This window comes from Lutra lutra, chromosome 4 (assembly GCF_902655055.1).
Source record: "Lutra lutra chromosome 4, mLutLut1.2, whole genome shotgun sequence".
NCBI classification, from domain to species: domain Eukaryota; kingdom Metazoa; phylum Chordata; class Mammalia; order Carnivora; family Mustelidae; genus Lutra; species Lutra lutra.
Window position 1 is genome coordinate 80,962,774 of NC_062281.1, and position 24,248 is coordinate 80,987,021.

The 24,248-nt window shown below is 41.4% G+C and overlaps 1 protein-coding gene across 1 annotated transcript in view; it reads right to left on the reverse strand.

The window, feature by feature from the left end:
* Positions 1–285: 285 nt before the first annotated feature.
* LOC125097294 (tubulin alpha-8 chain-like) overlaps positions 286–24,248 on the reverse strand; it is a 28,693-nt gene continuing 4,730 nt past the window's right edge. Inside the window, exons 2-3 of the mRNA XM_047724887.1 lie at positions 657–1,300; positions 286–387 (exon numbers count right to left, since the gene is read on the reverse strand). Of these exons, the coding sequence (XP_047580843.1) occupies positions 286–387; positions 657–1,300 (746 nt within the window). The remainder of the gene's footprint in view (positions 388–656; positions 1,301–24,248) is intronic.

Below are 24,248 nucleotides of genomic sequence, written 5' to 3' on the forward strand. Positions count from 1 at the left end.
GGATACCCCCTTGAGCATCTGGCTCTGGTGGCCAGGGAGAACTGTGTTTCTGGGTGCCATGGGTCTGATATAACTAGAGAGACAATCCTTGGTGAGCTACCACCCCCAGGACACTGCACAAACAGCAAACTGAAACATATCCCTAGTCTTCATGTGAAACAAGATTTCTTGTTCCTCAGCTATATCCTAAGGAGTAGGCTTCAGGTTTGCCACATATCCAGAAACTACAGTGGTGCCCCTAGGGAATGTGGACAGGAAGATATTGTATAGTACCCTTCCTTGGCCTCACCACAGCTTGACGATACCCCCCAGAAAGGAGTTTATACATTCATCTAAAGCAATGATATTTGCAACTGTTGCCCAAGGGACACTTCCAGAACTCTTGATCTAGAAGCCAGCAGAGTTTATAATTATTGGCCCACAAGACTGTATATGCTATTTATTAGAGTAATTAACATTATTAATTGTCCAAATTACCTGATTAAATTATTAAAGGAACATACAGATTCAGTGCAATCTGTACCAAATTCTCAATGGAATTTCTTTTTTTTTTTTTTTAAAGATTGTATTTATTTATTTGACAGATAGAGCACAAGCAGGGGGAGAGGCAGGCAGAGGGAGAAGCAGGCTCCCTGCTGAGCAAGCTGGTGCTCAGCCCACATGGCTGTGGTGTTGCTCAGCATGCACACGGCCCGCTGCACCTTGGCCAGGTCGCCCCCGGGCACCACTGTGGGGGGTTGGTAGTTAATGCCAACCTTGAAACCTATGGGACACCAGTCCACAAACTGGATGGTGCGCTTGGTCTTGATAGCAGCGATGGCGGCGTTCACGTCCTTGGGCACCACTTCCCCGCGGTACAGCATGCAGCAGGCCATGTATTTGCCATGGCGAGGGTCACACTTGACCAACTGGTTGGAGGGCTCGAAGCAGGCGTTGGTGATCTCTGCCACTGACAGCTGCTCATGGTAGGCCTTCTCGGCCGAAACGATGGGGGCATAGGTCACCAGGGGGAAGTGGATTCGGGGGTAGGGCACCAGGTTGGTCTGGAACTCCGTGAGGTCCACATTGAAGGCACCATCGAAGCGCAGGGAGGCTGTGATGGAGGACACAATCTGGCCGATGAGCCGGTTGAGGTTGGTGTAGGTGGGGCGCTCGATGTCCAGGTTGCGCCGGCATATGTCGTAGATGGCCTCGTTGTCCACCATGAAGGCACAGTCCGAGTGCTCCAGGGTGGTGTGGGTGGTCAGGATGGAGTTGTAGGGCTCCACCACGGCCGTGGACACCTGGGGCGCGGGGTAGACTCAATCCCAGGACCCCAAGTTCATGACCTGAGCTGAAGGCAGACGCTTAACCAACTAAGCCACCCAGGTGCCCTCTCAGTGGAATTTCTTTTTTTTTTTTTTTAAGATTATTTATTTATTTATTTATTTATTTGAGGGAGAATGAGTGAGAGAGAGCATGAGAGAGGAGAAGGTCAGAGGGAGAAGCAGACTCCCTAAGGAGCTGGGAGCCCGATGCGGGACTTGATCCTGGAAGTCCAGGATCATGACCTGAGCCAAAGGCAGTTGCTCAACCAACTGAGCCACCCAGGCGCCCTCAGTGGAATTTCTAATGGAATTTTTCACAGAACTAGAACAAATAATTTTAACATTGTTATGGAACCACAAGAGATGCCAAAGACCCAAAGTGATTTTGAGAAAGAACAAAGCCGAAGGTGTCGTGTTGCCTATTTTCAAACTATACAACAAAACTATAGTAATCAGAACAGTTTGCTATTGGCATAAAAACAGAAATCAGACATAGGGATCAATGGAACAGAAAAGAAAGCCCATAAATAAATTCACATGCATATGGTCAATTTATTTATAACAACGGAGCAAGAATATAAATAGGAAAAGGATATCTCATCAATAAATGCTATTGGGAAAACTGGACAGCCACATGCAAAAGAATAAAGACCATTACACAAATAAGTTATACCACATACCGAAATAAACTCAAAATGAATTAATCAGTGGATGCAAACCTGAAACCATAAGATTCCTAGAACAAAACATAGGCAGAAAGCTACTTAACATTGGTCTTAGTCATTTTTTTTTCTGATGTGACTCCAAGACAAGGGTCAATGAAGCAAAAATTTAAAATGGGACTATATCAAACCAAAAACCTCTTGCACAGCAAAGAAAACCATCAACAAAACAAAAGACAGCCCACTGAAAATGAGAAGACATTTGCAAATCATATCTGATGATGGGTTAATATCGAAAATATGCAAAAAACTCATACAATTCAACAAGAAAAAATCAATTAAAAAATGGGTAGCGGACCTGAACAGACATTTTTCCAAAGAAGACACACATAACTAACAGGCACATGAAAGGAAGTTGATTATCAAGGAAATGCAATGCAGTCATAATGAGATATCACCTCACACCTCTTTGAATGGCCAGTATCAAAAAGACAAGAAAAACAAGTGTTGGCCATGATATGGAGTAAAGGGAACCCTCATGCACTTTAATGGGAAATAAACTGACGCAGCCACTATGGAAGACAAGATGGAGATTCCTCAAAAAATTAAAAACAGAATACCACGCGGTCCAGCTATTTCACTTTTGCTTATTTATTCAAAGAATACAAACTACTAATTTTTAAAGATATATGCATGCCTATATTCACTGCATCATATTTACAATAGTCAAGATACGGAAAAAACATATTTACAATAGTCAAGATATGGAAACAGTAAGTGTCCATTACTGGATGAATGGATAGAGAAGATGTGGGATGGATATATGGATAGAGATGATGATAGATTATATAGATAGATAAGATAGATGACAGATGATAGATATAGATAGATGATGAAGAGCGATGACAGATAGATAGATGATAGATAGATACACACAATGGAATACTACTCAGCCATAAAAAAAGAATTAAATCTTTCCATTTGTGACAACATGGTTGGAACTTGAGGGTCTTTTGTGAAATAACTCAGGCAGAGAAAGACAAATACCTTATGATCTCATGTATGTGTGGTATTTAAAAGACCAAACAAACAAAAATAGAGAAATCAGATTGGTGGTTACCAGAGAGGGAGTGGGTTTGGGGTGAGAAATAGGTAAAAGGGCTCAATTGTATAGTGACAGCTGGTAACTTAATTTATGTTGGTAAACACTGTGCAGTGTAAACAAATGTGAAGTTATAATGTTATACACCTAAACTTATGTAATGTTGTATACTAATTTCACCTCAATAAAACAAAAACAACAACAGAAAAAATCAGTCAACAACAATGAAAATAGAATACCAGAGGCATGTATCACTACTTTAGACAGCAGAAAGGAGTATTTATACTGTTATTAAAGAATCACAAGATATTAATCCCTGGAAAAATCTAAAGATGAAAACAAGAAATGTTCTAAGCAAGACCCCATGACAAGGAATGGTCCTTTATAGGAACCTAAGGACTCAAGTTCAGCAACATCAACTCAGGTCCTTTATCCACCAAAAGTGATTTTCCAAGGGAAATAAACACACAGAGGTGGGAACACCTGCCCAAGGAAGAAGCTGTTGCAGTCCCAACAACAAGAGGCAGTGACAGCAATGCAGAAGGAGTAGACACTGTATCATTTGTCAGAGTTCTGCCCTTAGCTCAACCTTAGGAGGTTAGGGCGATGTGGAAAAAAACCCCGGAATAGAGGTTTGATTATGCTGGGTGGGAAAGAAACTCACATCAGTAAAGTCTGTAGCTGCAGCTTGTCCAAATTTCTAATTTTTTAACAAACAATTTTTGATAAACAAAATTTGCAAAATACAGAGAGGACACTATACATAGATGAGCTTGTCCCAGCTTGATGAGTGAGTTCTTCCAATTAAACCTAAGTCCATACAGGGGTGGACACTAACTGACATAGTGATGGAGACTAGCTGATACTGCAGCGAGATTAAAACAAAGTTGTCTAGATTTCCCTTCTTCCATCAGTCAGCACCTCATCTTTGCCCTGGGTGCCAACAGTGTGGTTGCACACAGCATTAACTGCTGGGTTCTGTGAACATTGCCTCAGTTAACCATGATACCAACAGTGATTTGCTTATGTATGTATCTATTATGTATCTACACACATGTGTAGACATATATTTGTGTATACATTTGTGTATATGTACATGTATGTGTATGTGCCTTGGGTGCATGTATGTACATGTGCACATGTTTGTGTCTCTGTGTGTGCATACGTGCACATGTATGCATGCATAGGCATATATACTCATTTGATGGAAGTGGAGCTGGTAGTGTGGTTCAGGTCCTATTAGCCCTCTGGATTCTCTAGAAAGTTAAACAATTAGAAGCTTGTGTTACCTTGGTTGGGCTTCTGAAGTCTAAAGGAAGTGTGGTTGGCTGAGACAGCCTGAGCTACAGCTGTCACCAGGAATCACAGTAAAGACTTTTTGGCTGAGGCTGAGGGGTTTAAAAACCAGGGAGGATCATTTTGGGTTTCTACTTTCGCCCTGGAAATCTATTAATGTGTAGGAATTCACCATAGTCAAATTTGGAACATTTCTATTTGCTGGCGTCATAGAAGGATGCATTTTTAGTTGGCCTTTTAGTTATATGGTGTAATGTCTGTAGATCTGTATTCCGGTGCTCAGCTGGGCAGGACCAGGGCTGGAGAATATAACAGGGAGGTGTCAGTCTCAAAACAACAGTGTCCTGGAGCCCAAAACAGTGCAGTGAGGAACTGTGTTGAGACAACTGAGGTAATCTGGAGTGAAGCAGGCAAGCCTGGGTGTCAGAGAACCATCTCATAAAAGCTAGAGCCAGGATGGTGATGAAACATTAAACCGATGGCCTTCTCCATCCAGAAATCAAACCATAGCCTGCTGTAGAAAATGAAGCCCCAGGGAATGTTCCTCAAGCCTTGGAGATGTCCACTGAGCTCTTTTATTAGAGCCTGGGCCTTGCCACGGTTCTTTTAGAAGAACTTGCCAAGTTCTTTAATCAGAACACCTTGGCCTTTGGTCTGTGCCTCTATCACTCACCATCTCAGAGGGAGGCATGGCTTCCCCAATTGGAGAATTCTGAGAGGGGATTGAGCTTGTCTGAATTGTTCACGTGTCTCCTCCCCTGCACGTAGCTGCCCTACCTCCAGGCATGCAGCCTGTACTCCCTCATTTGATCAATCCTCCAGCCTGCCAGGGAGGGCCTCCAGCTCCAGAGGTGGAGTCCATTCAGGCAGGTAGGGAGAGGGTGAGAGGGAGGGGGCATGGGGTTACTGGCCAGATGTCATCTGCATGCTCCCCATTAGGTGTATCAATAGGATGGAAAATGTCATTTTGACACCTGTCTGATTTCCGCATTTACTTCTCCATCAGTTCCAAACTTGGAGAAGGGTCTGAAGAGTACATGATTATCACTGCTCAAACCTCAACTGTGGTAGCAAAAACTTTACTGGCTATGGCTAGATGGGTTGTGAATTTCGAAGAATGGTGTCACAGCTCTCTCATTTCTAAAATCTTTTTTTTTTAAGATTTTATTTATTTATTTGACAGACAGAGATCACAGGTAGGCAGAGAGGCAGGCAGAGAGAGAGAGGAAGGGAAGCAGGCTCCCTGCTGAGCAGAGAGCCCGATGTGGGGCTTGATCCCAGAACCCTGGGATCATGACCTGAGCCAAAGGCAGAGACTTTAACCCACTGAGCCACCCAGGTGCCCCACAGCTCTCTCATTTCTATTTGAGACTTTACCACCCCTGGCTTTCCCACAGCTAAGATTTCCAGGAACATATGCCCCGGGGGAGTCTTGATGCCTGCTTTTCACCAGGTTTATCACTGAAACCGCTAACCTTGATGCCTGGAGTGGGGGAGGGGGAGGAAAACTGACGTCACCACCAATAACTCTAAACCCTAGTTCGAACTCACTCCTCCATAAAGCTCCTTAATTGCTATTAACCAAAACAAAAGCAAAACAACTATGCAAAACAAATTTCACTTTCTTCGTGAATGTTTCCCTCTGCATGGTAGTCAAGAGTGATTTTCTGCCTTCTGTGAACTCCTAGAGTTTCTTAGCATTCTGTAGTGCATTCACTATACTCTAACATATTAGAACATCTAATATATTCATGGCTTATCTGCTACCTGACTCTAAGCTATTCAAAGTCAGGACCTTCATCCTGTTCATCCCATGTCCTTAGGAGCGGTTGATACAAGTTTGCTCAATGAAATCAGTTTTACCTCCTATCGAAAGTATTTAAAGTGCTCAGCATTACAGCTTTGTACATTCATCCCATGGAGAACTATTCTTTACCACCCAGAAATTGTGAATCGCATTTCAGATGAAAGCTTTTGATTAAAACAGGCCTCGCTGGCAAAAGCGCCTCATGTCACTAGCTGCAAGTGGTGCCAGAATGCGAAAATGAGCCGGGTCCCATCCGGCTTTCAGATTTCAATAAACATCAATACTCATATGTTTAAAACGGAAGCAAAATCCTTCAAAAGATCTTAAACTGTGCTGGAGTGAGGATGAAATACACTGCTGATCTGAGAGTTGGCGTGGCAGATGGAATTTCTCAGCTCTTTGATCAATGCTGAAACGCTTAGAGTCTTACAATGGAAAATAACCACGTAGGTTTTGCAGTCAGATCCCTCCTTCCATGGATGAGGAAACTGAGGCTCAGACAGGGCTGGTGAGGTGTCCTGTGACATCACGGCAGTGAGAGCTGTGTCGGAGCAGATATCCCTCCTGAGTCCCACTGAGATCAGCCACTGAAGGGACACAGATATCCCCACAGAGACTCAGAGTTAGTCCAAATCTGGCCACAGAGAGAGTCACCAATGATCTTTGAGCACAAGATGTCACGATCCAAGTTGTAGGAGGAACAGTATGGAGGTCATGCTCAAGGCTAGACAGAGGCAGAAAAGAAGGGCCAGACAGGCTACTGGGGAGACCCTGGGCCAGGAGGAGGTAACAATGGCATGAGTGTTTTAGGGGACATATTGGGTAGAGAACATTTTATAGAAATAATTTGTTTGATAAACTGCTTTCTAAATAAATTAAAGAATGTTAGTCTTTGTTATTCTTTTTTGTACTTATTTTCCAATGTTTCCTGCCAGACTGTTCCTCTGGGCAAGACATAAGAAAATGATGAAGTTAGAGTTTTTGTCCACAACAAAGAATATGTGTCTTCCTTTATCCATCTCAGAGGAAGAAACAAAAAGACCCAACTGCACAAAATAGAATACATTCACACTTGGGAATATTAGGCAACTATGAAAGAGTATGGTCTTCTGCAGTGATGTACCAACATTTCAAGAACCCCCTGTAGCTCTGTGCATAATACCAGTCAGAGAACAACATTGTAATACCAACCTACTATTTAAAAAACAAATAGGGCAATAATCAGCGTGTGCATGCACACCCCCTTGTTCATAAATATAAAGGCATCTCTCCCAAATCATTTTCACAGGAAAAGGGAACATGCCCTGTCAGCCTATACCCATCTATGCCATTCAAATGTTCACCAACAAGAATGTATTTTTGTGATATTTTTGTTAAATAACAAAGGTAAAGTATGTTTAGTATGCCAATTATTTTTGTATATTGCAGACAGAAAGGAAATTTCTACCCAATTTTCTTGGCATGTAGAGATAAGCAAAAGCTACAGTGGGAAAGTTTTGAGAAGATGTTTCTTTGAAAGGGTCAAGAGGAACAGGTGCAGGAGCCTGGGACTGGGTGAACCCTGGTGTGGCAAAGCACACACCTGTCCAAAGAGGCCTCAGCTGTTGTCAGTCCAACAAGGCAGCATGCTAAGCTGACTGGCCTTGGAAAGCCACACATACCTGATATTGTTCTGCAAGGACTCAGCCAGCAATTCTAATATATGGGTTATAAGAATTTATTGCACACTCTACTGTACGATTTCATCAATAATGTCTGTGTTTCTGTTTTTCTTGATTTTTTTTAAAAGATTTTATTTATTTATTTGAGAGAGGGAGGGAACAAGGGAGGTGGTGGGGCAGAGAGAGAGGGAGAAACTGACTCACTGCAGCAGTGAGCTAGATGCAGGGCTTGATCCCAGGAACCTGAGATCCTGACCTAAGCCGGAGTAATCGACTGAACCACCCAGGCACTCTTTTCTTGATTTTTTTGTAATAAAAGTACTTTCTCTTCATTAAGTTAGCCTTAGAAGATCAAATGAGACAAACTTTCCATAGTAAGCAGACTCTTCTAACTCAGAGTAGCTAAAAATGAAGTTAAAATTTTCACCACATTCCCCATTAAACCCTTCTTTTCTTTCACTTGTCAAAATGATTTGAGGTTTTACTGCTCTGTTTTATTTTTGTTTTGAAAATTACTTGAGCTTCTTAAAAAAAGGTGATCCATCAATTAAGTAATTAATTATTTTTAAGATTAATTAAGGACTGCCTGGGGACGATATTTTATTGCAAACACATCATCCATAAACTACAGAAAAATCACCAACTAACTTGAAACTGTAGAAATACTGTCAATATAGATCCTAACTAATACTGAATGTGCCCCCTTTTAAAATGAGAAAATAACCTTCAGCTCCTTTAAAATGTAGAGTTGGCATTTTACTAAATTTCATAGGGAGAAAATGTAATGAGTCAATAACCCAATTTGGAGGCTGGTTATTGTCACATAAATTAATTTGCCTGCTAAATGATCAGATTCACATCCACCTTTTTCCCCACCATCTGCCTCACAACAAAGTTGGCATTGTACTCCTTTGAGGACGGACTGTAAAAATGTCATTACTTAAAGGCTTATTATCCACCAAGTCATGTTAAACTCCAATTTCCCTGTGCTTGCTAGCTAACTAGGTAAAGAACGGAGTTTGGATTTTTTTTTTTTTTCTCAAAAAAATTATATACACCAGTGGTATGCCTCGAGGCATTTCTTTTTATTGGGCTATTGTCCAAAAGAGCAGTGCCGCCATGTGACCTTGGACTCCTGCTTGGCAAGCCACCCCTATTTAGTGGGAAGATGGCAGGCCGCGTTTTCATGGCTCGGTTTTGACTTGTCTCTCCAAACACTTGTGATCTGTGAAATCTCTCCTGACGGTCACACTGAGTGATCCCATCCCATTTCTCTGAGCAATCCGGCACCTGGCAGGCTTTGCCAAACAGAATGCTGGTCAGGGAGGGGTGTGCAGAAGCCAGATTTTTGTTCTAGCCAAGTTCTAAATATGACCCTAATGGAATCCAAAGGCCAAGATAATCCTGACCGGGATCTTCATACAGTCCTTATTTGCTGGGAGAAGGGTAAATATGCTCAGTAGAAAAAAATGTGGTAGGTATAAAAGAACTGTTTAATATTTAAGAGTATTTAAAAGTCAGAAACTGAATCCAGAGTCAATAGGAATGGCCCTTGTTGGGTCCCCAATGTTGGGTGCCCCAATAATGGGTCCGTGATTAAAGGAGCAGGACTGATACAAAGCGAAGGTCAAGCAAAGCTTTATTTCACGCCAAGCATCGACCGGCCGGGGCCACATCTCTTACAGAGAGTGCGACCCCTCCCAGCCTCACAGACTAACTTTTATAGAGCAAAGGCCATGTGGTTGAGCCTGGCCACACACAGGTGGCCAATGAGATTGCAATACACAGAGAAGGCTGCATAGTCATGCTAGGTCACACACGGGTGGCCAATTGAATTACAATTTACCCTATATTAGACATTTGAACTAGCCTATTGCCTTGGTGAGAACTGGTGCCCAAAAGGCAAGGCCCACACTCCTTGGTAGCTAGGGAGACAATATGCCCGCTTTACTGATTGGATGTCTCCACCTGACCTGACTCATCCCTGCATTCGGGCTGTTATCTCTACCTGACCTGACCCACCCCTGTATTTGGGCTTTGTTACCTGGGACTGGTTTCCAGGACTTGCTTTTAAATAAGTTCCTCTGGGGGTGGGGACAGGGTCAATTTAAGTTTTACTGCATAAACAACAAAATGGCTGTTCAACCGAGGTGGGGCCGCTCTGGCTGAATAGGCCCTCACAGCCCCCCCCCCCTTTTTTTTAATAGCTAAGCTATAACACCCGGTGATAGGTAATGTTTCTGTGCTTTTATTTTTTGCTTTTTCATTTGTCTCCTCTAGCACTCAAGATACCATTATCTATACCAAGCCATTAAGTGTTCTATAACTCCTACTGTTTAAGCTATGATGATACACTGTGGATTTGTTAGACTAACTCAATTTTTTTGGAAATATGTGATATGTAGATCATTGCAGTTACTCAAAAAATGGCTGATAATTATATAACTTGAGGAAAGAATAGTGGGGAGTATATTTTGACCTCAGATTTGCACAAATATATCATTAATCCACCAAAAATTGTTTTGCATTCAATATGCAAAAAAAAAAAATACAATATAAAAAGAGATGGTCTGTGCCCATAAGGCTCCTTGTCTAGACTCTAGCAGGAAGATCAGACAAGTAAAAAATGATCTACTCTAGTATGTGATACCAGAAAATGTTGTTAGGTACAATAGAGAGACAGAGTAAGGGTATCATGGAAGGCCTCCCAGTGACAGGGCCAGGGCTCCCCAAGCAGGAGGGTTCACGTTAGTAGGAGACAAGACACTGCAGCGAGGTCCCGGGAAGCAGCAGGATCTAGGGTGGAACGTGACTGGCAACTGTCAGATACAGGCAGGAATTCCGTTCTCGAGGGTTTCAAATGTCCTGCAAGGATTTTAGAATTTGTCCAGTTGGGAGCCATTGAAGAATTTCAGACAGAAGAATAGCATGAGGTATGAGTTTTAGAAAGCTCAAGTATTTCACCAGCATCACAGCAAATTATGTTGGGACCAGGGTGCAATTTGCAGTGTGGACACCAGAGGAGGCTGCTGTGGGTCAATCCAGGAGGATATTATGGGTCAGAGTCACACAGCAACAGCAGGGATGCACAGAAGGGTGGATTCAGATCATGAGAAGTGATCATGGCTAGCCATCGGTGACAACACAAACAGTAAGGAAGGCAGATTTACATGATTTGGAAACCAGATGATTGTCAATGACAACTCACCACAACCACGTGGGATGAATTTCCACATCCAATAAAAGTGGTAAGAATGAAAAGCAATGAAAGACACTGATCACGCAATTTACCTGCTGGATGGATGAGTTAACTTTGTGGAGGGGAAGGAGATTTTGCTGTTCAAATGGCACGAAGATGAAGCAGAAGTAAAAGGACAGAAATCAAGTCTGCAAAGATTATTGCTCAACCATCCAGAGAGGCATTTAGGGAAAGTAAAACAAGAAAGGAAACGGGGCTAGTGGGTTCAAGTTTTAATTTTAAAATTTGGGTTAGAGGGAGGAGTCAAGATGGCGGAGAAGTAGCAGGCTGAGACTATTTCGGGTAGCGGGAGATCAGCTAAATAGCTTATCTAAAGATTGCAAACACCTACAAATCCAACGGGAGATTGAAGAGAAGAAGAACAGCAATACCAGAAACAGAAAATCAACTACTTTCTGCAAGGTAGGACTGGCGGAGAAGTGAATCCAAAGCGACGGGAAGATAGACCGCGGGGGGAGGGGCCGGCTCCCGGCGAGCGGCGGAGCAACGGAGCAAAATCAGGACTTTTAAAAGTCTGTTCCGCTGAGGGACATCGCTCCAGAGGCTTAACTGGGGTGAAGCCCAGGCGGGGTAAGGGCGGCCTCAGGTCCCGCAGGGTCGCAGAAGGATCGGGGGTGTCTCAGTGTCGCAGAGCTTACCGGTATTACAACGGGGAAGCCGGCTGCAGAGACAGAGCCTAGGAGTGACTCTCAGCTCAGGGTTGCCTTGAACCGCTCGCAGGCTCGGTCAGCTCGGAGCGCGGCCGGAGGCCAGGGTGACGAGAGTCATTTGGCACTGTTCTCTGAGGGCGCACTGAGGAGTGGGGCCCCGGGCTCTCGGCTCCTCCGGGCCGGAGACTGGGAGGCCGCCATCTTTATTCCCGTCCTCCAGACTCTACGGAAAGCTCTCAGGGAACAAAAGCTCCCGAAAGCGAACCTGAGCGGATGACTCAGCGCGGCCCCGGGTAAGGGCGGTGCAACTCCGCCTGGGGCAAAGACGCTTGAGAATCACTACAACGGGCCCCTCCCCCAGAAGATCTACGGGAAACCCAGCCAGGACCAAGTTCACCTACCAAGGAGAACGACGGAATTCCAGAGGAGAAGAAAGCAAAGCACGGAACTCATGGCTTTCTCCCCATGATTTTTTAGCCTTGCAGTTAATTTAATTTTTTTTTCTTTTTCAATTTTTTTTTCTTTTTCTCTTCTTCTACTAAATTTTTTTAACTTTTACCATTTTCTTTTTTTTAACGTTTTTTAAATAGTTTATGTAATATATATATATTTTTTCCTCTTTTTATATTTTGTTCTTTATCGGCTTTCTTTTTTTTAATAGTTTTTTTTTTTCTTTCTTTCTGAACCTCTTTTTATCCCCTTTCTCCCCCCTCACAATTCAGGATCTCTTCTGATTTGGCTAAAGCATATTTTCCTGGGGTTGTTGCCACCCTTTTAGTATTTTACTTGCTCCTTCATAAACTCTTATCTGGACAAAATGACAAGGCGGAAAAATTCACAACAAAAAAAAGAACAAGAGGCAATACCAAAGGCTAGGGACCTAATCAATACAGACATTGGTAATATGTCAGATATAGAGTTCAGAATGATGATTCTCAAGGTTCTAGCCGGGCTTGAAAAAGGCATGGAAGATATTAAAGCAACCCTCTCGGGAGATATAAAAGCCCTTTCTGGAGAAATAAAAGAACTAAAGTCTAACCAAGTTGAAATCAAAAAAGCTATTAATGAGGTGCAATCAAAAATGGAGGCTCTCACTGCTAGGATAAATGAGGCAGAAGAAAGAATTAGCGATATAGAAGACCAAATGACAAAGAATAAAGAAGCTGAGCAAAAGAGGGACAAACAGCTACTGGACCACGAGGGGAGAATTCGAGAGATAAGTGACACCATAAGACGAAACAACATTAGAATAATTGGGATTCCAGAAGAAGAGGAACAGAGAGGGGAGCAGAAGGTATATTGGAGAGAATTATTGGAGAGAATTTCCCCAATATGGCAAAGGGAACAAGCATCAAAATCCAGGAGGTTCAGAGAACCCCCCTCAAAATCAATAAGAATAGGTCTACACCCCGTCACCTAATAGTAAAATTGACAAGTCTTAGTGACAAAGAAAAGATCCTGAAAGCAGCCCGGGAAAAGAAGTCTGTAACGTACAATTGTGAAAATATTAGATTGGCAGCAGACTTATCCACAGAGACCTGGCAGGCCAGAAAGAGCTGGCATGATATATTCAGAGTACTAAATGAGAAAAACATGCAGCCAAGAATACTATATCCAGCTAGGCTATCATTGAAAATAGACGGAGAGATTAAAAGCTTCCAGGACAAACAAAACTGAAAGAATTTGCAAATACCAAACCAGCTCTACAGGAAATATTGAAAGGGGTCCTCTAAGCAAAGAGAGACCCTCAAAGTAGTAGATCAGAAAGAAACAGAGACAATATACAATAACAGTCACCTTACAGGCAATACAATGGCACTAAATTCATATCTCTCAATACTTACCCTGAATGTTAATGGGCTAAATGCCCCAATCAAAAGACACAGGGTATCAGAATGGATAAAAAACAAAAACCATCTATATGTTGCCTACAAGAAACTCATCTTACACCCGAAGACACCTCCAGGTTTAAAGTGAGGGGGTGGAAAAGAATTTACCATGCTAATGGACATCAGAAGAAAGCAGGAGTGGCAATCCTTATATCAGATCAATTAGATTTTAAGCCAAAGATTATAATAAGAGATGAGGAAGGACACTATATCATACTCAAAGGAACTGTCCAACAAGAAGATCTAACAATTTTAAATATCTATGCCCCTAACGTGGGAGCAGCCAACTATATAAACCAATTAATAACAAAATCAAAGAAACACATCGACAAGAATACAATAATAGTAGGGGATTTTAACACTCCCCTCACTGAAATGGACAGATCATCCAAGCAAAAGATCAACAAGGAAATCAAGGCCTTAAATGACACACTGGACCAGATGGACATCACAGATATATTCAGAACATTTCATCCCAAAGCAACAGAATACACATTCTTCTCTAGTGCACATGGAACGTTCTCCAGAATAGATCACATTCTTGGTCCTAAATCAAGTCTCAACCGGTATCAAAAGATTGGGATCATTCCCTGCATATTTTCAGACCACAATGCTCTAAGCTAGAACTCAATAACAAGAGGAAATTTGGAAAGAACCCAAATACATGGAGACTAAACAGCATCCTTCTAAAGAATGAATGGGTCAACCAGGAAATCAAAGAAGAATTGAAAAAATTTATGGAAACAAATGATAATGAAACACAACAGTTCAGAATCTGTGGGACACAACAAAGGCAGTCCTGAGAGGAAAATATATAGCGGTACAAGCCTTTCTCAAGAAACAAGAAAGGTCTCAGGTACACAACCTAACCCTACACCTAAAGGAGCTGGAGAAAGAACAAGAAAGAAACCCTAAACCCAGCAGGAGAAGAGAAATCATAAAGATCAGAGCAGAAATCAATGAAATAGAAACCAAAAAAACAATAGACCAAATCAACGAAACTAGGAGCTGGTTCTTTGAAAGAATTAATAAGATTGATAAACCCCTGGCCAGACTTATCAAAAAGAAAAGAGAGAGGACCCAAATAAATAAAATCATGAATGAAAGAGGAGAGATCACAACGAACACCAAAGAAATACAGACAATTATAAGAACATACTATGAGCAACTCTACGCCAACAAATTTGACAATCTGGAAGAAATGGATGCATTCCTAGAGACATATAAACTACCACAAGTGAACCAGGAAGAAATAGAAAGCCTGAACAGACCCATAACCAGTAAGGAGATTGAAACAGTCATCAAAAATCTCCAAACAAACAAAAGCCCAGGGCCAGACGGCTTCCCGGGGGAATTCTACCAAACATTTAAAGAAGAACTAATTCCTATTCTCCTGAAACTGTTCCAAAAAATAGCAATAGAAGGAAAACTTCCAAACTCATTTTATGAGGCCAGCATCACCTTGATCCCAAAACCAGACAAGGATCCCAACAAAAAAGAGAACTACAGACCAATATCCTTGATGAACACAGATGCAAAAATTCTCGCCAAAATACTAGCCAATAGGATTCAACAGTACGTTAAAAGGATTATTCACCACGACCAAGTGGGATTTATTCCAGGGCTGCAAGGCTGGTTCAACATCCGCAAATCAATCAATGTGATAGAACACATTAATAAAAGAAAGAACAAGAACCATATGATACTCTCCATAGATGCTGAAAAAGCATTTGACAAAGTACAGCATCCCTTCCTGATCAAAACTCTTCAAAGTGTAGGGATAGACGGCACATACCTCAATATTATCAAAGCCATCTATGAAAAACCCACCGCAAATATCATTCTCAATGGAGAAAAACTGAAAGCTTTTCCGCTAAGGTCAGGAACACGGCAGGGATGTCCGTTATCACCACTGCTATTCAACATAGTACTAGAAGTCCTAGCCTCAGCAATCAGACAACAAAAGGAAATTAAAGGCATCCAAATCGGCAAAGAAGAAGTCAAACTCTCACTCTTCGCAGATGATATGATACTCTATGTGGAAAACCCAAAAGACTCCACTCCAAAACTGCTAGAACTTGTACAGGAATTCAGTAAAGTGTCAGGATATAAAATCAATGCACAGAAATCAGTTGCATTTCTCTACACCAACAACAAGACAGAAGAAAGAGAAATTAAGGAGTCCATCCCATTTACAATAGCACCCAAAACTATAAGATACCTAGGAATAAACCTAACCAAAGAGACTAAGAATCTATATTCAGAAAACTATAAAGTACTCATGAAAGAAATTGAGGAAGACACAAAGAAATGGAAAAATGTTCCATGCTCCTGGATTGGAAGAATAAATATTGTGAAAATGTCTATGCTACCTAAAGCAATCTACACATTTAATGCAATTCCTATCAAAGTACCATCCATTTTTTTCAAAGAAATGGAACAAATCATCCTAAAATTTATATGGAACCAGAAAAGACCTCGAATAGCCAAAGGAATATTGAAAAAGAAAGCCAAAGTCGGTGGCATCACAATTCCGGACTTCAAGCTCTATTACAAAGCTGTCATCATCAAGACAGCATGGTACTGGCACAAAAACAGACACATAGATCAATGGAACAGAATAGAGAGCCCAGAAATAGACCCTCAACTCTATGGTCAACTCATCTTCGACAAAGCAGGAAAGAATGTCCAATGGAACAAAGACAGCCTCTTCAATAAATGGTGTTGGGAAAATTGGACAGCCACATGCAGAAAAATGAAATTGGATCATTTCCTTACACCACACACGAAAATAGACTCAAAATGGATGAAGGATCTCAATGTGAGAAAGGAATCCATCAAAATCCTCGAGGAGAACACAGGCAGCAACCTCTTCGACGTCAGCTGCAGCAACATCTTCCTAGGAACATCACCAAAGGCAAGGGAAGCAAGGGCAAAAATGAACTTTTGGGATTTTATCAAGATCAAAAGCTTTTGCACAGCAAAGGAAACAGTGAACAAAACCAAAAGACAACTGACAGAATGGGAGAAGATATTTGCAAATGACATATCAGATAAAGGGCTAGTGTCCAAAATCTATAAAGAACTTAGCAAACTCAACACCCAAAGAACAAATAATCCAATCAAGAAATGGGCAGAGGACATGAACAGACATTTCTGCAAAGAAGACATCCAGATGGCCAACAGACACATGAAAAAGTGCTCCATATCACTCGGCATCAGGGAAATACAAATCAAAACCACCATGAGATATCACCTCACACCAGTCAGAATGGCTAAAATTAACAAGTCAGGAAATGACAGATGCTGGCGAGGATGCGGAGAAAGGGGAACCCTCCTACACTGTTGGTGGGAATGCAAGCTGGTGCAACCACTCTGGAAAACAGCATGGAGGTTCCTCAAAATGTTGAAAATAGAACTACCCTATGACCCTGCAATTGCACTGCTGGGTATTTACCCTAAAGATACAAACGTAGTGATCCGAAGGGGCACATGCACCCGAATGTTTATAGCAGCAATGTCTACAATAGCCAAACTATGGAAAGAACCTAGATGTCCATCAACAGACGAATGGATAAAGAAGATGTGGTATATATACACAATGGAATACTATGCAGCCATCAAAAGAAATGAAATCTTGCCATTTGCGACGACGTGGATGGAACTAGAGGGTATCATGCTTAGCGAAATAAGTCAATCGGAGAAAGACAACTATCATATGATCTCCCTGATATGAGGGAGAGGAAATGCAACATGGGGGGTTAGGGGGTAGGAGAAGAGTAAATGAAACAAGATGGGATTGGGAGGGAGACAAACCATAAGTGACTCTTAATCTCACAAAACAAACTGAGGGTTGATGGGGGGAGGGGGTTGGGAGAGGGGGTGGGATTATGGATATCGGGGAGGGTATGTGCTATGGTGAGTGTTGTGAAGTGTGTAAACCTGGCGATTCGCAGACCTGTACCCCTGGGGATAAAAATATATGTTTATAAAGCTGTAAAAAAAAAAAAAAAAAAAAAAAAAGAAAGAAAGGATGAATCCCCAAGTTTTGTAGCAACATGGACGGGACTGGAAGAGATTATGCTGAGTGAAATAAGTCATGCAGAGAGAGTCAATTATCATATGGTTTCACTTATTTGTGGAGCATAACAAATAGCATGGAGGACAAGGGGAGATGGAGAGGAGAAGGGAGTTGAGGGAAATTGGAAGGGGAGGTGAACCATGAGAGACTATGGACTCTGAAAAACGATCTGAGAATTTTGAAGGGGTGGGGGGTGGGAGGTTGGGGGCACCAGGTGGTGGGTATTGTAGAGGGCACGGATTGCATGGAGCACTGGGTGTGGTGCAAAAATAATGAATACTGTTATGCTGAAAAAAATAAAAAAAATTAAAATTTGGGTTAGAAAGTGGTCAAAGGGGGCCTCTGGTGGCTCAGTTGGTTAACCGTCTGCCTTCGGCTCAGGTCATGATCCCAGGGTTCTGGAATCCAGCACTGTGTCGGGTTCTCTGCTCAGTGGGGAGTCTGCTTTTCCCTCTCCCACTGCCCCTCTCCCTGCTTGTTCTCTCTCCCTCCCTCCCTTTCTCATAAATAAATAAAATCTTTAAAAAGAAAATAGTGAAAAGACACAAAACATTGAAACATGCTAAATATGTCTCCTGTTGGTGGCAGTGGGAGGAGGAGGAATGCAGGAGTCAGGAAAAGAAGATGGTGATATGGGAACGGAGATGAGGAGTACACACCCAAGTGTGAGGCCCCCACTTCCAACCCCCTCCACACCCAGAGAGAAGCTACCAGTCTCGAGGGAGGGAAATGGCCCAAGCCACAGAGGGCACTGGCCTCTCTTGAGCTCCAGATCACCTTTCCCGAGCTTGACTAGTGCAGTGTCAGGCCCTGCCCCAGCTGGAATCTTGTCTCCTTAAAAGATTTGCTACTCAGGGAATCTTCTCTACAAGATCCTGAAACCCTGGTGGAGTATTGAGGCAGCTTAGGAGACACAGAAAACATTTAAGCAACAAAAGAAACCCAAGTCAAATTCCAAGGGTTGAGGTTTCTGGGTCGACATGAAATTTGTCAGGTTAATCTAAACTGTCGAAACTAAGTCATACTGCAAATATTTGCCTTGAGATTTACATTATGTAAACCTCCTATCTTTGTTCACTCCAAATTGGATAATTTCCAGATAGTCCTTTCACTTAATACTGCATAGACTCAGCTTGAGCGATTCATTTCCAGAAGAAATTTTAAAAATTCAATTATGGCTTCACCATAGCAGAGTTAAAGAGAATCCTTCCCAAGGTTAATGTCAAAGAAACCCGAAGCTCCTTACACTGTGACATTATGGAAATAATCCCAACCTTGCAAATATAGCTTGAGTAGACAAGAATACTATTAGAAATCAAAAGTGTTATAGAAAACAGAGGAATTACATTTACAAATTGCTGTTTGTAATCAGAAAATATAACATCTATTGGAAAGATAACCTGTGCATTATTTACATGATTTGAGACCACTTTTTCATACGAATGATTTCAGTACTAACTTCAGCACCACATAGCAATTTAAAACCTTTTTATCCTATACTTTGTAAATATATCTTTGGTCATTTTCTTATATTAAATGTTACTGATAATGGCAAAAATCCATCTGAATTAGTTGCTATCTGATTTTTACTTTATTCCTGTATACTACCTAATTTTCAATTAAAAAAATAAAAATAGGGGCACCTGGGTGGCTCAGTCGTTAAGTGTCTGCCTTTGGCTCAGGTCATGATCCCAGGGTCCTGAGATGGAGCCCTGCTTCAGGCTCCCTACTCAGCGGGGAGCCTGCTTCTCCCTCTACTACCTCCCCTCGCCCCCACTTGTGTTCCCTCTGTCATCACTCTCTGTCAAATAAATAAATAAAATCTTTTAAAAAAATCAAAAATATTTGACCTGAGGCTACCAGTTCAATGTCATTAAACTTTTTGATAAATTGGTGCTAAGTTACACAGTAAGTTCATTGGAAATTTAATTCTATTTTAAGTGTGTTGAAAATTAGGCATATTTATTTCCTTTAGAAAGGAGCTCTTTGTGTCAAAACACCCTTTAATAGTATTGATTCATTTTTAATTTTGAAACAAGGTTAATTATGACTATATCAGGATTTTGTGGAAAGTAAGTTTTATTGTTCAGACTTTTTTTTTTCTAGATCAAATCTTTTGTTTCTCCATAAGTTGCATTTCTGATTGTGATTTCTGAGCTCCTATGAAATTTGTTCATCTCCTTTTGATATTCTAATTATTATTATTCCTCTTCATTTCAACTTACTAATTTTCATTTCCATTTTTTTTCTTAAGAGTCAAAAACTGCACGGCTGACACATCTTTAAATATTACGCTATGAGTCAATAATAGTAAATTTTTACTATTTTTGCTGAACAAAGATGTTGGTGTAGAATCAATACCCCAAATCTATGCACATTGTTTCAATTTTCTTCCTGAAAATCATGACAAATTTAAGTACTAGTTTACTAAAAGGGGTTTGTTACTGGAATAGGATTTGCATTATTGCAATAGAGATACAAAAGGAAAAACCAGTCAAATGTCAGGGATGTATTGAATGTTGAATGAACACACACGCACACACACACACACACGCCAACAGAAGCATATGTACATGAGAAAGTCTGAAACCAATGGGTATTTGCTTAGAGCCAGAGATGCCAGAAGATCTATACCACACATTCATTATTCAGATCTCTGCTGGCAGCTCTGAACTGGTACTATTTAAATTGCATTTTGTTAACTCACTTTGATAATAGGATTAAGTAGCTGAATACTGTTTGCTCACCCCAGAAGCAAGTACTTGCATCGTTCACAGCTGCTTCAACTTGAAGACTACAGTGTTTCCAGGCCCTGACTACGTATTTCTCAAAGACTGTGGATATATTTTATTATTTGAGATAATTCATAATAATGCATTTTAATACATAAATAATGTAAAAAGAATATCTAATGAAAAACAACAATTTGATTTTAAGAGATTCTGGAGCTTGGGGTGCCTGGGTGGCTCAGTGGGTTAAGCCGCTGCCTTCGGCTCAGGTCATGATCCCAGGTCCTGGGTTCGAGCCCCACATCGGGCTTTCTGCTCAGCAGGGAGCCTGCTTCCCCCTCTCTCTCTGCCTGCCTCTCTGCCTACTTGTGATTTCTCTCTGTCAAATAAATAAATAAAATCTTTAAAAAAAAAAAAAGAGATTCTGGAGCTTATTCTGAAAAACCTAGGAAATCATAATTGATCACCATCCCAATGGGATTTTTTTGTGTCCATCTTCTCATCACCACTGTGGTAAACATAAATGCTTTTAAAGAAAAATCTTCTTGGCTATTCCTCACAAATTTAATATAGACTGCTGTGTCATAATCCCAGTGGATCTCTAGGGGAGCCAAATAAACAGGTTGAAAAAAACATATCCACTGTCTGGTCTGATTGAAGAAGACTCTTCAAATAATTTATTAGTGTCTTGGTAGTTGAAAGACTGTCCTGCTTTATATACACTTGCAGCTATTTTTACAAATACGGCATCTTTCTCTTTAAAGCCTCTCTCCCCAGACTTACATTAGCTGGTGTATAGTAGACGCTCAATAAATATTTGTTGAATAAAAATTTCTACACTAATAATTAGTGGGGGAACTGAAAGATAAGAAAGGTTCCAAGCAGTTAGAAGATGCCATGAACATTTTGCATGCACTTTACCTTCTCTTTTTTTTTTTTTTTTTAAAGATTTTATTTATTTATTTGACAGAGAGAGATCACAAGTAGACGGAGAGGCAAGCAGAGAGAGAGAGAGAGGGAAGCAGGCTCCCTGCTGAGCAGAGAGCCCGATGCGGGCCTCGATCCCAGGACCCTGAGATCATGACCTGAGCCGAAGGCAGCAGCTTAACCCACTGAGCCACCCAGGCGCCCACTTTACCTTCTCTTAACATTAAATTCTACCTGATAATTACAGGTAAGGCTAAATATATAGTGAACATATTTACCAACATGATGATAGACTATGCATCACCCCTGCCAGGAGTACACATTGCCCAAAAGAAATAGAGAGATAATGGACAATGGACAGATGGAAACACGTCATTAAAGAAGTCTAAGAATGGCAGAGGTAATTGTCCAAACGGTGAGCCTAATGGATGAAATGCCCTCCTTGTTTGGCTGAAGACATATTACTGAGCTAGCCCACTGCATTAAGGCATATGGCATAGAACTAGATGTAGAAGAACTCTGGAAATGCAGAAGACAATTGGATGCCAATGGGAGCTTGCAGATGGGTGGTTCATTTTCTTAAGTCAGAAAATTATACCTGGACCTCCTGTAAGGTAGGCCACCTAGATCAAGATTTTTCTGGGATCCCTAAAAACTGAGCTTTCTTTCCTTCCTCTCCGCCTATTGCTTTTCTCAAGAAGCATTCTTTCTCTCTTTTCTAAAAATTGGCTTAGGGACTATTCTTATGTTTCCAGTTCCCATTTTCCTTGCTTTCTTGGGAAAGAAAAACACACTGTGTTATTTGGGCTTTTACTACTATTTTACCAAAAGACAAGAGATTTGGAAAGTAGCAAGCATGGGGGAAATTTCAAAGGCTCAGGAAACCCCCTGAAAATAACTGGCATGAGTTTTTATGTGGGCCCAGCCTTGCTCTAAGCACTTTACATGTACTAGCACATTCGTTGTCATGGCAACCAAAATAGATAGGTGCTATCATGATTAGTCCTATTCTTAAAATGAGGAAACCAAAATTTGCACAGTAGTTATTCTATTACCTGCGTTTGTAATGTAAAACATCCGGGCCTTATTTTCTCACCAGTGTTTTCTTTGACTCCTTTCTAAACATTCTGGAAGTTTCTCTGCCATAAAACTTTTCTCCCTTGATTCCTGGAGTTCATCATATCTACCCTCACCAACCCCATGAAACATTCTTTTAATGACTTATAACTTCACTGTGTGAAATAGGAAATGGCCCTCACTGTTGAGCATTGTGCTAGTTGCTTTACATACATTTCTTTATTTAACCCTCATAGAAATTGTAGGAAGCATTTTCTCCAGTTCATAGAAGACAATGAGACTTAGACGTTAACAGTTACTCCGTAAGTCAGGAGCTGGCACTCACGGTGAGTATCAAACCCACGTTGTGGGCCGATGCAACCCACAACGAAAGCCTGGCAGAGAAGAAGGCCACAGCCCCCATAAATTGAGAAATTGAAGCCAGTTGCCCAGGGATCAAAGTCTGGAGGGCTGGACTGAGCAGAAAGAGATTAAGATCCAGGGAAGAAAACAGATGTTGCAGTGTCACAGGTGTCACTGTCTGATGCCTAAGCTGGAGACCTTGCACCTGAGAGGCAGGCTTCAGGTCATGGGTTGGGGTTTGTAAAGCAGTCCATCGTTTTCCACACTGTCTTGAGGTAATTTCCCTGTGCTCCGTCCAGTGCTTCTTCTCCGCCCTTCCCCCAGCCCTGCCCTTCATCTCAGAGCTCCTGAGTCCTAGCCAGAGATCAGAGGAAGGGAAAAGAAGCAGAATTTTTATTCCTGGATCCCAGCCTGAGAAGTGGAATTCTCCCTTAGATCCCAGGTCTCCTTAACACTACCAGCTGTGCACAACGTTCCCTCCAGTCTGGGAACAGCCCTGCTGGTTGCTTACACCCAGCCCATTCCGTTGGAAGTAGCCCTCTATTAAATGTTCCTAAAATGGTCTTCGCTGGAACATGTCACTGACCACTGCAGGTTCCAGGACTGATACACACATATGACTACAGAACTAGTTCAAAGAATATTTTTATCATAGATTCCTAATTTAAGAAATTATATAACAACATAGGAGATACAGAGAAAAATTATTTTAAAAAATATGAGAAGTTATACCTTTACTGAAACATATCTATTTAAAATGAATTTTTGAACCATTGAAGTAAGGCATTTACAAATTAAAATGTCCAGTCTTTCACCCCGGGTATCTTTCTCAGAGTCTCCCACATTCAATTCATTTAACTATTTCCTCAACATTTACCTCTATATTTCCAGTTTTAGAGATTATCTAAAACGCCTTTTTTTTTAAAGATTTTATTTATTTATTTGACAGACAGAGATCACAAGCAGGCAGAGAGGCAGGCAGAGAGAGAGGAGGAAGCAGGCTCCCTGCTGAGCAGAGAGCCCGATGCGGGGCTCGATCCCAGGACCCTGAGATCATGACCTGAGCTGAAGGCAGCAGCTTAACCCACTGAGCCACCCAGGCGCCCCCTTAAACGCCTTTTTTTATTAGGTTTGCTATGTCTACTGATATCAGATTGTGAAGCATGGAGGCTTTGTCTCTATCTGGCTACCCCTATTCTTCTCCTGCTTTCATCCCAATATAAACACATTGCAATGTTTCATCATCAACATTGTATGTAAATACTTTTATTGACCTTCTGTGACTGTTGTTTCTCTGCTGAGCCAATCAGCATATTATAAATACATTTTCTTTTCTGTACATTTTTATTGATTGACTGATTTTTTTCCATCAGCTTGATTTTTCTACATCCCTGCTATTAATTATTAATTCTTAAGCTTCCCAACGGTATCATTTAAACATTTTGAACACGCTTACCAT